This window comes from Anser cygnoides, chromosome 16, assembly GCF_040182565.1.
Source record: "Anser cygnoides isolate HZ-2024a breed goose chromosome 16, Taihu_goose_T2T_genome, whole genome shotgun sequence".
Taxonomy (NCBI): domain Eukaryota; kingdom Metazoa; phylum Chordata; class Aves; order Anseriformes; family Anatidae; genus Anser; species Anser cygnoides.
In genome coordinates this window covers 8,318,734-8,335,840 of record NC_089888.1, presented here as the reverse complement: position 1 = coordinate 8,335,840, position 17,107 = coordinate 8,318,734, and the positions used below count along the sequence as shown (strand labels likewise).

At 37.7% G+C, this 17,107-nt stretch overlaps 1 protein-coding gene and 1 long non-coding RNA gene across 3 annotated transcripts in view; one reads left to right on the top strand and one right to left on the bottom strand.

Moving 5' to 3' along the window:
• LOC125183797 (uncharacterized) overlaps positions 1–17,107 on the top strand; it is a 40,372-nt gene that overhangs the window by 8,319 nt on the left and 14,946 nt on the right. The window lies entirely within an intron of this gene.
• Positions 663–12,202, bottom strand: DPM1 (dolichyl-phosphate mannosyltransferase subunit 1, catalytic). The gene is made up of 9 exons (XM_013188666.3): positions 11,506–12,202; positions 11,148–11,247; positions 9,520–9,553; positions 7,293–7,369; positions 7,165–7,190; positions 6,077–6,172; positions 4,506–4,574; positions 4,101–4,215; positions 663–2,065 (listed from the first exon to the last, which is right to left on the bottom strand). Exons 1-9 carry the CDS (start codon positions 12,054–12,056, stop codon positions 1,961–1,963), a joined length of 1,173 nt encoding a protein of 390 aa, XP_013044120.3. The 5' UTR covers positions 12,057–12,202; the 3' UTR covers positions 663–1,960.

Here is a 17,107-nt window from a genome sequence, read left to right as displayed (position 1 = left end):
ACAAAATACACTGCACATAATGATCCTAATTTATATTTAAAAGCAACTTACTTCAAATGCCATCTCATAAGTAGATGACTTTGCAATGAAGGGAATTTACCAGGTAGTTTTCATAAAAAAAAAAAACCACGCATGTATATTGTAATTCCCAAGAGCTAGATCACAAATAACTAATATTACTTTAGTTACATAGAAGTTTGAGAAATTTATGATCTTGCTGAGGCTCAATATGTATTCTAGGAAATGGTTTCCAATTGTATGAGATGCAAACAAACTTGTAAAAACTATATGGTAATTAAAAATTTTGTACCTATTTTAAACTTAAAATGTTTATTTTAGCCATGGATGCTCCAAATGAAACATAAATAGATGAAACCTTTTCACATGAGAGTTCAGTGGTCCTTCAGGCCCAGAGATTTCTGTATATATTATTAGATCAGATTAGCCTGCACCAAATTAAATTATAGAGAGATGAACATAATTTGCTGGGAAAGTACAGGCAAATGTCACAAAATGTACAGTTAAGTCACTGTAATCCAGTTACAGGTAGATTCAAAACCTACAGCTACCTTTTTTATTATTTTAAAGCATTTATTATTTGAAAATATTTGCTGTTGAGTACTCAGAAAAGGGGAAAAATAGCAGAATCTGTACAACTTCACTAGAAAACAAAGGAGTATCTTTAATTAAAACAATCCACTAGAAAATAAGTTTGGATTTTGAAGTTTTTTTTGTCATTGAGTGGGATAATTTCTTAAAAATAAATAATAAATTCACATTTCAGATAGTTATGTACAGACTTTTTACATTTTTTTTAATATTAACAACTGCATTTAGTGTATTAGAGGAATGCAAACAAATACAAGCGAAATAAGTACAATCATTAAAGTATTTGTTGTTTCTCCTCTCCCCCCATTTTCTGAGATACATATATTAACAGAACTACCCTTCCTCCCCCACAAAAAAATGCAAGGATGTATTTTTCTCGTATACAAAGCCATTATCAGAACAATTTCATCTTCCTACTTGCTCCTTTAAAAAAAAAAAATCCTCTCTAAAAATGCATATTTGATTGCAAGTTCTTCAGCATTTCTGAGTTCTGACTAGGTCAAATAGTGAGACAGAAAAAAAAACAAAAACAACAGCCAACAGTACTACACTGTTTGTATTTTTTTCCCAGTCAGGTTCTGGAACAAGTATAGATATTACATTGCAAACTGTTACTTGATGTAAGAAAATAATCTCGGATATCTTCAGTGAGGTCCTCTATTCAATTGGATTTTCTATCACCCTAAAGTTGTGTGATATGTTATCCTCCTGTTTTAGATTCTAAAAATGTTTATTTTTTAAAGAAAATAGGAAAAAAGAATCATCTATTTCTGGACATGCACACGCAATACAAACTATCCCAAAGTGATTCTCTTTCTTATCCCAAGAATATTCTGTATTTCTGGCCTAGAGGCAAATTTAAAAAGAACAAACACTGTACTCATCCGTACCTTCCTCTTAAACTACACAAGTTATCAGTTCTGTAGAAACACCTTTATGTTTTATATCTGCTCTAACATAGATGTACATCTGCATCGAGGAAAGAAAGGGAACTAACTAGTATATGTTTAACATACTATTCTGCAAAACACAGAATGAAGATAAAAAAATTAATATTTTTTAAGGTACTTGCTCATCTTTATTTCAAAATAATCTTTAACTTCTGCTGAATAATGATTCATTTCTAAATGCATAATACAATTTAGCTTTGTGTTCTTTATTAGACTTCATTATTTTTTTAAAAAAAGGCGTAGGGTATTAGTTTTTACTTTGACTAGTTTAACGTGCAGTTCATTTATCATAGAGGATCTTCTGGTCACCAGGCAAATTATCAAGCTTCTGCTATTACATGCTAAAAGCCACACACAGGTCAGAAAATGTTTTTATTCTAAATAAATTTTTTTAGAAAGTCTCATGTTGTAGCAAACAAGGTCAAGAGTCCCTTTAAGAAGGAGACTATTTCATTGCCTCCCAGTTTAGATTCTCCATAGACACGGTCCACAAATGAAATAGGAACCTGTTGAAACAAGGAAAACTATTTTTAATGTTCAAAACCTAAATAACCAGAAATTATGTTAAAAAAAAAAAGAGAGAGAGAGAGAGAGAGAGAGAGAAAGGCAAAACACGGACATTAAACTACGGCACTTTTATATGGGGGAATTCAGAAAGCACCAGACTGGCTTCCTTCATCTCAGTTCTTCGTACCAATGACTTTAATGATGGCCCATAGCTGGGTAGCATGAAAATATTTGGTTTATCACCTTTAAAGATGATCCAAAGACGTTACTCAGTGGTTGGATGATACGGCAGTTAGAACAAACTCAAAAGCCTAAGTACGGTAAAAGTCCAGGGCTCAAAGTGAACCTTCATCACTTTCCCTGTTAGCTAAATAAAGTAACTTTAAGAAAATGCCTCTGGAAAGCAACCACCTCCTGCCATCGTGAAACAGTATTCTGTTCAACCTCATCGCTGGCTAGAAGATGACATCTGAGTATGGCAGTTAGGGAGTATTTTTACAAGCAATACTTACCTTTGTCTGTCTTTGACCATTTTACAGGTTATTTACTGGATAAAAAGTCATTTAAAAGTTATTTTGTTTCCCTTACTTAAGTGATCATACTGTCCAGATTGACTCACTACTTATAAAGTGTGAGGAACACACTCCTTTTCGGTAATTTGACCACGTACAATGACGTATGACAGATCATTTTGCCAATACTGTAACAGAATATTCAAAAATTTCCATATATGTTTGTGTGTGAAATCAAGATACTTCAGCTAAAATAAAGAATTGCATTTGCAAAAGTCATTAAAAAACTGGCTTAGTGTTTGCTGGCAGTTTCAACCAGAAATCATCTGGCAAGTGGAACACAAAAATTACCACACCCTTGCAGCTGTGCCAGGACTGAGGATTTCTCAAAATTCTAAGCACATCAGTCCACGGTAGAAGAGAAACCAGGGAAAGAAGACAGTTAAGATATAAAACAAGGCATGCAGATAGACTTAATGATTTTGGCTTTCTTAGTAAGGCTCCTTTTGGTAATCCCAGTAAGCATCATGGCACCTGTGGACAGTTGATCTAAGGGGCAGGGCCAGAAATCACTGAAGAGAGTCAGCTCAGGATATCAGATGTGGTATTTCGTGACCAGTGATGGAAGAACCATTTATATCTAATCTACCAAGAAGTATCCAGTCTTCCCCTTCAGTATAGGGATTAACCACCTGTGTTGTGGCTGGACTTTGCCGTTCTTGCATGGGAAGCTCTGTTGTTAGTCTTAAAGGAGGCATTTCCAGAAGGGCATGTTCCACGTGCCGTGGTACATTTCACTTATGGTACAGAAACACAGCAAAAGGAAATGGGTGCGTGTAGCTTGTGTCAGTTATCTTACCACCCCTTGTTTCTTTTAGACTAGCAGGTCTTAGAAATCTTCATTTTTAACTTTGCGTAAGAAATGTTTAACTCTCATGATTGTACACATTTTACAACTGCATGAAAAACTCCTATTCCTCCTGTGGTTACAAAAGCAGCATCTGCAAACCAGGAATTAGACATTAAAGCGTCAACTCTTCTGAAATGTCAGTATCATTATTTGGATAATTATAAACTGTCTAGGAATCGTAACTATTGGTCAGGAAACATTGTATCAATGGACTTAATGGAAAATTATCCTGCCCCAAGAAGTTACAATATAGAGATAAAACAGAACCGTAAAAACAAACAAAAAACCCCAAAGTAATAAAATAATCTTATATACAGGTCTATGTTAGCAATCTGAACGCTGTCAAGTTTGTTACAGATATCAAAGAATATCTTAAAAGATATCTTTAAAGCAGTGCTGAAGCAGAAAAATGAAGCAGCTCTTCAGATGTTAGAACTCTTCCCACATGGGAGAAACCAAAGGAGGAAGGAAGATTGGGAATGTTACATATGAATTGTGGAGGACAGCATAACTGACCTGTGACAGAGCCCATGTCACAAACCTGACTGGTACAGCAATCTGTACCTACATTTAAATGAAAGCATAATATACTTATCAGGACTTTTACTATACCTCTCCAATAGTATATCCTAGCTGTCTGGCCCGAACAATCATTTCAATCTGGAAGACATATCCTTTAGAAACACATTTTTCCATTAGTTTCTGTAAGACTTCTTTTCTGTATAACCTGTAAATGATTACAGAGAAAATGAAACCTGAAACAGTTGTTGAACTTCAGAAATCAACATACCGCGTGTAGGAATCTTAACTGTAATCACTCATTCATATCATCACCGTTTTAAAAAATCATTAACAAAGTGATAGGAGCAACAGTTCTTGCAATCTGGTCTGCTATTTCTCACACCCTTTTCAAACAGACGTCATAGTCCTCTGTAAAGGTCTGTTCTTACTCCAGTTCCTTGTTTAGCAGTTTCTTAATTTTCAATAGACTTTATGACATGAATACCAGGCCCATACCTGAAACTCCCTGTTAAGTCTGATGCACCCGGCCTCAGCAAAACCTGAGTTATAAAATTGGCTCCACGACTGCGAAAGAAAACACAAATGTCAAAATTACCCAGTACATCATTCCGAAAGATCAAGCAGAGTTTCTAGAAAATAAGTAAATATCAAAAAAGAAACTTTTAATTGCTTAGGAGGAAACAACTGTATTCCTAATATATTTTCACTATTAGATTTGATTAATAAATGATTGTCTTAAGACAAATCCCATCATTTTGTTTTTCAAATGATTAACAGATTATTGAACTTCATGAAGGAAAAAATAATTTTTAGAAATTAGTTTTACAGTCTGTTTATAGTAGAATTGTCAGTACAACCACACACTGTGTTACAGTACAGAAGAAATAAATTTGACGACAAAATTACATTTTTCCTCTAACGTTCACTAAGAGAGAAGAATAAAATTGCTTCCTGGATGAACGTTAGACTTGGATTTAGAAAAGCAAGATTCGCTTTTGATTTACTCTGCTTTCATAGTATAATAAGGAAAAGCTCCACAGATGAAAAATGTTGCAAGACTGAAAAGTCATTCATGACTATGTTGCTCAGGGCTATATTACATACAGATGAGATGTCCAACTCCTTCACATTGTAGTGTTTGATACAAAAGGACTTCTCTGTAATACCCATTACTCTCTTCTTTTTCCTTTCTTTGTTTTCTTTTTTTCTTCTTCCCTTCAGGGATGGGTGGGAAGAATGCGTACAGTGTATTTACATTCACAAAAAACTAAGCACTTACTCTAGCCGTTAAAAAAAAGGGAGAAATCCAAATCCCTGTGATACCTAATCTGTGATACCTGTGTCTCCTAATCAGACTGTTAATACTTCACCTCCAAATTCTTTACAGTAAAAAAAAGAACAACAGCATTAAGTTATGCCTATTCTCTTAAAACATGTAGAAAAGTTGTTATGCAGAAGAAATTTGTTGATTAGCTGATCAAAATCTGTGAGCCCCTATAAACGTGAGATGCCAGCCTCCATGTGCTTATATGACCTTGATACAGTTTTCTTCTTTGGGGGTGAAACTTTTCCTTGGTGCTGACTGTAACCCTTTTTCAGTAAGGTCTAAGTAATGATTTATTGACATCGATCACGCCAGATAATTCTTAACTTCTGGCAAATCAGAGTGTCAACAGAGGGGTTTAGCAAGTCATTTACTGTTGAGGATAAGGACCACTGCAGCGCTTAAAGCTAACTACACATGCCTTTCAAACTTGAGAAAAGTGTCAGTCTCAGCTCATTCTTTGGATGATAAACCTGAAAAAGTGTCCCAAATTGACACTGTGCAGATTTTTACACTGTATCAACCAATTTCTCAAACCAAGTTGTATCATTAAGTTCTTTGTTATTTTTAATTGAAGAATCTACAGATTGTGCATACTCCTATTATTTAACATAATTTTGCAGTACCCAGTACAACTGACTAAAGACTCAGTTCAGTTCACACGGATTTACTGGAGTTCTGTACTTGGAAATTTTAATTTCTAAACAACAAATTTATGTATAAGTATCTAAAAAATACTAACCTGATTAACTTTCTTTTCAAATCCCAGCCATGTACTCCTCCATTTCCTTTATATCTTGTACCAGACACAATATCAAAATTGCCTTCTTTCTGCTTTCTATAAGCAATTGATTTCACCAGAACAAAACAGGAACAATATTTATATAAAGTCAGTATAAATTTCAAAATAAGAATGATCACTCTTAATACAAATTCTATACTTTACAAACCTTTAAACAAATAAGTACAGAAGACAGGAAAACAATAGTAAGGCTGGTTATGGTGCATTATGCATTTAAAAAATGCTTAATTGACCTCTTATAAAGAACAATCTCAGAGTATCTTATTTTCAAAGCAAGTCTCTCTAGTATAAAAATAAAGATAAGACCAAATGCTGATTTAGACATTTAAATTACACAAACATATAGTAAGGGGAAAAAGAAAGAGGTCTGGAACTATCCATGCCATGCCTAACTGATGCGGAACCTTATCTAAAAGTTGTAGGCCTCTGGTACTACTTAGTAAGAAAGTTGAAAATTATTGAACTACCCTTAGCCACCATCGTAATGCCTGTTTACTACTTCTCACAAATTGAAATCTTACAGAGAGAGGAAGATAAGAGGTAGGCAGACAGGAGAGAAGTACTTCACAATTAACTGAGGACTGAGTCCTCCAATCAGTATCCCTACACACACACACGAGATCATTAGAAAAATAAAAAATACAAAAGGTTATCTTATAATCCTAATGATCTCCTCGTGCATGTGTGTGTGTATATATTTATATATACACACACACACACACATATATATATATATACACACACAGCTTTTCAAAGCTGAACAACCATTACAAGAACGAGAAGTACTTAGCCAAACATGTTCTCTGTTAGTTTAAACCCGGGGATCTTTGCTCCAGTTCAAAGCTAATTATTTTTTCTGTTCTATTTTGGAACAAATCTAACTAGGTCCAATCACTTTTATTTGAATTCTTGCCTTTACAGTTTTCTGACTAGTTAAGACAGCTATACAATAATCTAAAGCTTTCCAGTTTTACTACAAAACAATAAATGTTTAGAAGTCATTCACTTATACAAGAACTAGCACCTACCTGATAAACTCTGGAATAAATTTCGGCTGAAATAGAAAGAAAACAGATGAGACGAGATAAAAGAAAGGGGGGGATTAATGAATATTTAATTACAACAGATTAAAAACAGTACATAAAATACAACTTACATGGTGAGAGAGGTCAGCATCCATAATAACAATAAAATCCCCAGTGGCATACTTCATCCCATGAATGTATGCAGTGCCTGATGAAAACAATATAGAAGTAATTTCCCTCAGTATTTTAACATATGCAATCTTCTAGACAGTCTGCACTTATTTTCTAAACTCTTTAAGTTCTACCAGAAAAGGATTAACTAAATACTCCTAAAATTTATTTTAAAATGATATATCAGAGGTCAAACACTAAAACCGCTTCCCCTTTTCCTATAATTTCAGTACTAGATTTTAGAAATATAAGTCTTGTCAAACCCTACTGCACTACAAATGTATAGAGAAACGACTTGATAAGTGGGTCACTATTTCAAATAGCATTCAGAAGCACCACAGGCACTTAAGAGCTATAAAAAACTGGAAATGGGATACAACGAAATAATCACAGGGTTAAAAAAAAAAAAACAAACAACTGTTCTATACTCAGGATTTCCTATTAGTAGCATATACATTTTGATTTATTCTCCTTGACACCATGAATTATATTCCTGAAAAGACTTTTTTCCTTCCTTACAGATATTGTGTTTTATTCATCCTGAATGAACTGATGTAGCTCTCTGATACAAGCAAGTTTTGCTATTAGAGCTTTCCTCAATAATGGCAATTTCTGATCTGAGTCAGATCATTCAAAGATAGCACTGCTTCCGAGAACAGTACAGCAGCATAACAGAGATTAAAACCTCTTCATTAAGCCACATTATTCTCTTAACTTCATAAGGAATAGATAAAACTGAAAACAAAACACTCTTAACTGATGTCCTTAGCAGGCAGTGTCACATGAAATTAAACTCCTGGTTAATGAACAACCTCTTTCCTTTCTTTCCCATGTCATTTCCAAAGTTACACAGTAGAAGCGTTACAGGTTTGCGTATTGTGTAGGATTATTTAACATGGTACTTGAAAAAATTTAAATCAATCAGCTTATGCTATAATACCAGTCAAATTAGGACAAAGGTTCAAAAAGCAGAAAACAGAAAAATTAAGATGTGTACACTTCTTAGAGTTTCTTAGATAAATGAGAGATGTAGAAAAAAGTATAAAGGTGAATTTAGACAATTCAGTTTTTAGAAAAGGAGAACTTTGGTTTTGTCAGTGGAATGGAGAAAGTTGTTAGCTGCAGTACTCGGTACATAAGACACCTGAAATGTTTTACCAAATGGTTGCCAAGATGCGTAGAAAGACAGATACTGATTTCCAATAAACCAAAAATGTACTGCATTTTATCATTTTTTCCATTCCTATTATAAAAGAGGAGAGAGAAAAGAATCCGAGATGTGAATCTTAACAGAATGAAACATCTCGACTTTATTTTAGGATGGCTTCGATACTGCCAATTTTAATGTCATTTATGACCTCCTAAGGGTGCTTTTTCTGAAGCAAAGAAAGACAGGCTTGACTTAGACTTTCTATGAAATACAAAATCAGATCTACAAAATTGCAGTCTTGTGTCATTTCATGAAAACTTTAATGATTTAGCTCAACGGCACAAGACTGGCTCCCAAATTACTGAGGGCTTCTGGAAGACAATGAGGAACTTTTGTAATGCACTTCAAAGGCTTCAGTTCATGCGTGAGTTAATAGGTGAGACAATACGTAGTAGTTTGAATGTTAGACATCTGTCAGATACGCATTTTTTTAAAATTATAGTCATAATTAAACCTAATTGAACAGTTACACTGAAATGAGCTGACAGTGAAGAGTTCTGACAGAGGAGTGTCCCAGGCTTGGAGACTGCACAAGCTATGGCCCACTTTTTGAAGCATCCTGTACACAGGTAGATGCCACAGAAAGCACCACTGTCTCCTCTGAATCAGTAGGCTCCATACAGAAACGGCAGCCACTCTTGTAAAAGGTACTTCTTGTCTCAATCCATGTCCCTTATTCTGTAATCAGCAAATGCTGTGTGGGAAGAGAAGAGGCGCGCGCTAACAGGAAAGCATAGTTGTACAGAACAGCAGTCACCGCAGGCTTCAGGTCTGAGGTTGTGGTTAACTTGCTATAAATACACTGTGATTTTTACGTGCATGCTTTTTAACTTTGTTCACTTATACAAGCTTGTTGAAAACATATTTCTAGACTTGGGCTTTACTTTGATTCTTCTGGAACTTTATATGCTAGAATCAAACAAAATATAACTTTTTTTTTTTATTTAAACTACAAACCAGACTTAATAAGGACTTACCAAGGCCCAACTTCTTTTCTCTGGGTCTTAAAAGCTGCAGGATACATTAAAATACAAATAAATTAATTGAGGAACAGTTCTAAATTACTTTTAGTGACATCTTAAAATTCCATATTTTCAGTATAAGAACATCTTAAAAGCTCCTTTTCACTTTTAGAAATGTTAATACACAAAAATAAATTAATCTGACAAAATGTAAGAGAAACAAACCATTATTTTAAACAGGTATTTGATCAGGTCACATTTAAAAACAAACTCCTTATAAGCTTTACTTGTATTTCTGCAGTAAAAAAAAATAATAATTAAAAGTACCATCTCTGTAATTAAAGGATTTCCTCAAATTCCACTATCAAACGCATACGTATGAATTGAAACAAAGGCCTCCCCAGTACCATTAATTTAGGGAATGGAAAACACTAACAGTGAATATTTTAGCAAGTTCCCCAGCATGATTTAATATACTTTTAGTACTGAATATAAAATTTCAAGATTTTCATGTGCATACAAGGTATAACCCATGGATACTGACTTTTAGATCTTGACTAATTTTGTTACCTTATCTGAGAGGTTATAAGTAATGTGAGTCAGAGGCAAGGGAATTGAGGAACTAGTAATCATTAGTCCTTCTAATAATTCATTATTTTGAATTTTGCTCCCCCCCCATCTTTTTCTTTAATAGTCAAAGTTGAATAATAGTTCTTTAATAGTAAAAGTTTAGAAAAAAAAAAAAAATCACTTCAATGCCTTGTCTACTCCCTAGAATGCACTGTCCTCTGGAGCTATCTACATACCACATTCAGTAAACATAACTCACTAAACAAGAAGCCCCATTACATTATTTGGATGGAACCCCCTGAGGACAAATCAGAACACTGAATTTGCTTGGGGAAAAAACAAACAAACAAACAAAAACCCAACAACAAATACTTTTAAAAACTTTACAATCACACAGTAATAGATTGGAAAAGAGTCTGACACTGCTTACAGCATAAAACTCTGTCAAACTCAAAGTTGAGTTTTTACACTCTTCTGTGATAAAGCTTTTATCCCCCCAAAAAACTGGCTTTAATGATGCACAAAGAATAAGTAAATGACAATATCTTGTTATATATAATTGATGGCTCTATATTAATATAATAGAAAGGAAACAACCAAACATTACTCTTGTTATTGAGAAATGCAACCAGACATTAAAAATAAATCCCACGGCCAACTAGCTTCCCATTTTTTAATTTTCCAATTCCTGCAGCCACAGAAAGTGAAACACAGCTGTATCCAAACCTCACCTTTCCCTCAGGCGTGCACAAAGTACCAACCAAACACCGTTCATTATCCAGTAGCACACGGCAACGCACAAAGTACTGAGAACCTTTGTAAGCATTAATTTATGATTGTGCGTATGAGTTCATAATGCTAGTAAGCAGCTGCAGGACTGTTGCAGTTTTACCTTTGCTAAAGTGGAATGCAAAGCTTAAGTAACTTGTTTTTAAAACAAGTAACTTTATAACCTTGTTTAAGGAGGTAAGGAAAGTCAGTGCAGGATCCAGGGACTCTAATTCGAGTTCTTGAAAAATGTCAAGTGCTTTCCTATACAAAAAAAGAAAAACCAAACAAAGCATGCAACTCACTATTTTATCTGACCCATATATCTTTTCCAGTTGTTTAGCAACTTCCTGCGTCCCGTCCGGGCTTCCATCATCAATGATGATAATTTCAAAGTTGTATCCACTGAAACGAGAATTATTTTTAGGCGAACAAGGGGAAAGTCCGGTTTCGCTGCCTACCCCGCCCTGTAAGGCACGACACAGAGCGGAGCAGGGGGCGATTTCCCAACGGAGGCTCCCGCGGTGGTTCTTACTGGGACCGGGAGCCTGCGCTCACTGGGGTGAGTCAGCGTTACGCCTCAAGCCGCGGTGCCTTGCGCCACAGCACTCGGCAGCAATAAAAACCCCCTACGGCCCTCGGCGCCCCCGGCACCCCCCGTACCTCTCCTGGAAGGCGCGCACGAGCAGCCAGACGACGAGCGGCAGGTTGTGGCGCTCCTCGTACGTGGGCAGCAGCACCGACACCTTCCTGGGCCCCGCCGCCATGTCGCGGCGCTGCCCGCAGCCGGCCCGCCCGGCCAATCGGCGCCGGCCGGAAGCGACCGGCCGGAAGCGGAAGCGGCCCCGGGCCGCCATTTTGACCAGCATGGCGGGCGGAGAGGAGGCGGTGCGGCTGGGCGCCGAGATCGAGCGGCGGGAGCGGGAGCTGCGGGGCCTGCGGGAGCGGCTGGCCGACGTCCTGGCACGGGAGAGCGGTGGGGATGCTGAGGAGGGGTCCGCTGGTGTAACCGCCGCCGCTTTCCCCGCCGAGCTCCCTCCCCTGCCCGGCCAGGCCTCGCTGAGCGCCGCCGCCATCCTGCGGTACAGCCGGCAGCTGGTGCTGCCCGAGCTGGGCGTGCGGGGGCAGCTGCGCCTCGCCCGCTGCTCCGTGCTCGTGGTGGGCTGCGGAGGGCTGGGCTGCCCCCTCGCGCAGTACCTGGCTGCGGCCGGCATCGGCCGCTTGGGGCTGGTGGATCACGACGTGGTGGAGACCAGCAACCTGCACCGGCAGGTGCTGCACGGGGAGGCCCGCCGGGGGCTCCCCAAGGCCGTGTCTGCCGCGGCGGCCCTGCGGCTGCTCAATTCCACGGTACATTATGTGCCCTATTGCGGCGCCCTGAGCCCGAGCACCGCCCTGGAGCTGGTGCGGCAGTACGACGTGGTGGCCGACTGCTCCGACAACGTCCCCACCAGGTACCTGGTGAACGACGCCTGTGTCCTGGCTGGGAAGCCCCTGGTGTCCGGCAGTGCCCTCCGGCTGGAGGGGCAGCTAGTGGTGTACAACTACCAAGGGGGACCCTGCTACCGGTGTCTCTTCCCCAAGCCCCCCCCTCCAGAGACGGTGACAAACTGTGCGGATGGAGGGGTGCTGGGTGTCGTGCCGGGCATCATGGGGTGCATTCAGGCCTTGGAAGTGTTGAAGATAGCCTCTGGAATGGGTTCCTCCTTCAATCAGTTCATGCTGATGTTTGATGCTCGGGAAGGGAAATTTCGCAACATCAAGTTAAGACCAAAGAAAGCAGACTGTGCCGTTTGTGGGGACAACCCGTCTGTCACTCGCCTTCAGGATTATGAGGCGTTTTGTGGTTCTTCTGCAACAGACAAATGTAGGACTTTACATCTGCTGTCCAGTAAAGACAGGATATCTGTAGAGGAGTACAAAAAACTGTTGGATGAGCAAATTCCTCATGTATTGTTAGATGTTCGTCCCCAGGTTGAAGTGGATATCTGTCGCCTGGCACATGCTGTCCACATTCCTTTGAGTAAATTAGAGGAAAAAAGTGAAGAATATTTGGAATACTTAGAGAAACGAATTTGTGAAGAAAAGCAGAGAACTAATGGCCAGACATCTTTTCCTGTATATGTTGTTTGCAAATTAGGAAATGACTCCCAGAAGGCTGTAAGAATTATTCAGGAGTTACCTGTCAAAGAATATGGTCCTGTATTAGCTAAGGATATTAAAGGGGGCCTCATGGCTTGGGCCAGTAAAATTGACCCAACATTTCCTCAGTACTAGAAATCTAAATGGCAAAAAAAAAAAAAGGATATTCACAGTAAATGCATGGGGTTTAAATGTCTCTGTGCAGTGTCTATATCATGTAGAGATATAACATGGTATTTCTATCTTCCATGTCTATGATTTTTTAAAATATATATTTGTTGGTGTCTGTTTTTATATGAAAACATGAAATACGTGGAAATAAATAATTTTCACTATTAAACAACCAAGAAATTTTGGAATGACTGCTTAATTGTGCAAGTGATAATTGAGAATTACTTCTAATTATTACAGCCTTGAGAATGACCTAGCACAAGAGTCTAGTGTTGAAAGTTTTTACTCATTCTCCTAACTGGCCAACATAAATTGAAATAATACATGTGGTGGGTTTAAAAAAATAACAAAAAAAACAACACAACAATAACTGTTAATCTCTAGCTGGTCAGTAGCACTATTAAACTCATCATAGGGAATTGCCAAGGACAAGTCCACGCTGACAAGACTTTCAGTCAACATCTTCCAGCTTCTTTCAGCAGCACTGTGTATTTAGGAAAGAGAAGTGCTCACTGCGAGTAACAGTCAGGGTAGAACTACTACCAAAGTGACAGAGAAAACCAGACTAAAATCTGTTGTCAGATTTTCTTTAGAGCCAAAGGCAGACCTAAGATTCTGTGGTATTTCTACAGGGTGCTCTTAAGCTTTGGTGACTCCTCACTAGCTTAGGTAGGAAAGCCAAAGCTGAAGGGTTTTTCAAGATGTGCTTGAATGTGACCACCAAGTGTAGTTTACGTGTAGTTCCTGTATAATTGACCACTTCATTCCTTTCATACCATGATCTTTACAGGCCTAGTTTTCTCTGGATTTTGGTAATTTTGATAATAGTGCCCACAGTCTTAAGAAATTGAGTACGTGATGTATTTGAGTAAAATCAGTTTTTGTGTAATTGGAATATTAAATACCATGAAGGTTAGTCTGTGACTAGGGAGTTTCAGGTGTATTTGAGGTACTTACATACCTGTCAAGAACCTCAAACGCCAGCCATCCTCATCTGTGGGCTGGCAACAAGTGTTTGCTTCAGCTTGTACAGCAAAAGTGAAGTTATGCCATAGTAATTATCTTATTAATAAATATGTGGGTTTCCTTAAATTTCTAAGGAGGAAAACAGCACTTGTCATGACTAACCTTTGCATTATATGAGAGCGAAAAAAAATACTACTGATAATTTGGTCATACCTTCTTTTATTTTAAAGTGGCTTACTACAATTTGGCACAGGAATTGAACAGGAAACAACTTCCTGTTGGATATTTAGGATAATGACAAGTGGTTGCAGCGTTTGTTCGGAATTGCTGCCTTTGAATCCCCATGTAGGTCTGTGGGAGAGCTTTATGGTTCAGGTACAGACTTAAGTATCTAAACTTGTTTTGTCCTGGGACATGGTTGTTATTTCAAAGCAGAGTAAATCAAGCTGGTCTAGCTTTCAGGGAAGTCTAAAAAGTATTTCATATAAAGCATTGATGTGTCCTGATAAGCTAAAAGCCTTATTTTGGTGGCAGGAGCCTCTCGTCTCAAAACTCCAACAAATTCAGTACTGATCTAAAACTGAAATGTATAAGTAAAAATAAAACTAATAATATTGTTAGACAAATCTTTAAGGGACTATGTCCGAAAGAAGTTCTCAGAGTTCATGTACTGGAATTTTAGGTGTGTGAACACCTAGCATATTCTTATGCTATTTGCAAGCATAATTTTGAGTTAAAATTTAACTGTTCAGAACAAAACTATGCACTTGGTGCTTGAAATACTGCAAGCACAAGTTTATCTTTTTTCTTTTTTAATATGAAAGTCCTAAGCTGTCGTTTGTAAAAACTATATAAAAAAAATTTTAAGGGTGTTTGCTAGGTGGCACTGCAAGTTAGTAAAACGAATCATTCCCTAGTCTGTAAAGATGCAATTCAACCTTAGTAAGAGCCGAGGCGCATTTGTAGCAATACAAAGTTATACATTTCTTTTGAAAAAAGACCAATGAATTTCTTTGGAAAACAAGAACTGAACTTGCAGACCTGATGCATCAGAACAAGACCATCTGATGTGTCTGTGCCTGGAGCTCAGAAACGCTCCTGTGGTAATAAAACTGGATTGTGAGCCTTAGTGTCCCACATAGTGCTGTGGGAATATATATTTTTTTTATGTCTGTCTTCAGTGTTTAAAAGCTAAAATAAAAAGAAAAAAGCCTACAGGTGTGTTCAGTACAAATGTACGTGAACTTACTGACAGCAAACCTACATCCTCTGCAGAAACTTCAGATCACAAATCAACAGCTGGCTGTGCCTCTTCTAGCTCTCTAAAAAACGCTGTAAGAAAAGTGATGGAACAAGGGGATCAGAACAAACACATTCATTTGTTTAAAGCTTCTATAACGATAAACATCTTTTAACTCAGGATTTATGTTAACACTTTGAAAGTTTTTCTCTTTATAATCTTCAGCTTCATGTGTGGGATATCTTTTAAGCTTGCATTCCTTTAAATCTGTGATTAAACATCTGCGTTATGCTAGCAGTGTGGAATCTGCCAGACCTCTTGGTCCCTTGATATAAATCAGATGATGTCTTGTGAGGTGGTGGCACTTGCATCAGTTTGAATAATTGTAATTTTCATTGAAATCAAGATGCTGGTTTGAAAACAGAAATGAAAAAATGGTGCATTTGGTATTTCCTACAGTAGACCATCACAGTATTACAGATGACATTACTTAAGTCATGTCCTGGTTAATTAGGTGAGTTGTTCATGAAACTGAGTCATTCTATCACCAGAGATTAAAGGCTTGCTTATCACTGTGTATTTTAGAAGGAGTCGAGTCATTACAGTGTCAGCGTGAACTTTATTCGTGTTGCTTAGTTTATGCATGCATCTGACTTAATAGCACGAAGCAGAATTAAAAAGAAAAAAAAAGGAGAACAGTGGGTACTGTAATGTTTTGATAAAATTGCCAGCTGGGTTCAGCCAATGTGTGTGTAGTCCAGGGCAGTGTTCTCGGCTGGTGGTCTGTAAAAGAGTAGTGTCTTGTAAGACGTCAGAAGATGATCTTTAAAGTGACTGGGGAAAAAAAGTGTACGTGTTCCAGTATATTTGAAATGCAGCAAGACCACTCTAAGGGAAAAAGAATCCACTGTTAAGACACCCCCCCCCCCAACAGCAACAACTAATTTCTCCAAAGGATCATTAGGCTTTTCCTTTTACTAGGCATTATTATCTGTGACTTTTTAGCAACTCTTGAAAAGATTTTTGTTCATGCAGACAAAAGTTTATAAGGAGTTAGACGTCAGATTTTTAAAAACAAAGCTTACAATTTAAAAAGATATTCACATTTTTGATGTCAGATGTTACTTTTAATCAAACCTTATAAAATTATTTTAAAATACAGAAAGATAACTAATAGCTGTCCATGATTTACATCTTTGTAATAGCTAATCATAAGCTACATTTACTCCTGGTTCACCGTTAATGTTCATGCTGACCGGTTTCACGTATAGAAAGTTTAGTCCTAATGACATTCTTACAAAGTCTGCGTTGCAAGACTGCTGAAGTTCCTGGGTGCTGTATTATTGTTTTTGCAAGATTTCCACCTGAAGCTCCTCCATTAGTGTCTGCTCATGTCAGTGGAAAATCTTGGAAGAGCTGTGGATCAGAATGTAACAAGGATTTGCTTTTTCTTCTGGAATAAGAGTATGTTCAGCCCCTGCATTCCTTTCTGTATGACACTGGAAGCTTTTGCCTTTTATTCCCATGTGATCACCTAATACTAATAAAAGGTGGCAGCTGTTTCATGTGGGAGAAGGCAAATGGATTGACCTACACAGGTCACATTTATCTGAGATCATCTGAGAAGTGCTCCTATCTGAGGGAGGGAACTAAAGAGAAATAATATAATGTCATCTTTTCATTTACAACCCCTTTTTTGTATGTTTCAGAAGGAACAATTACTTTGTAAAATGCCTTACAGCTTGC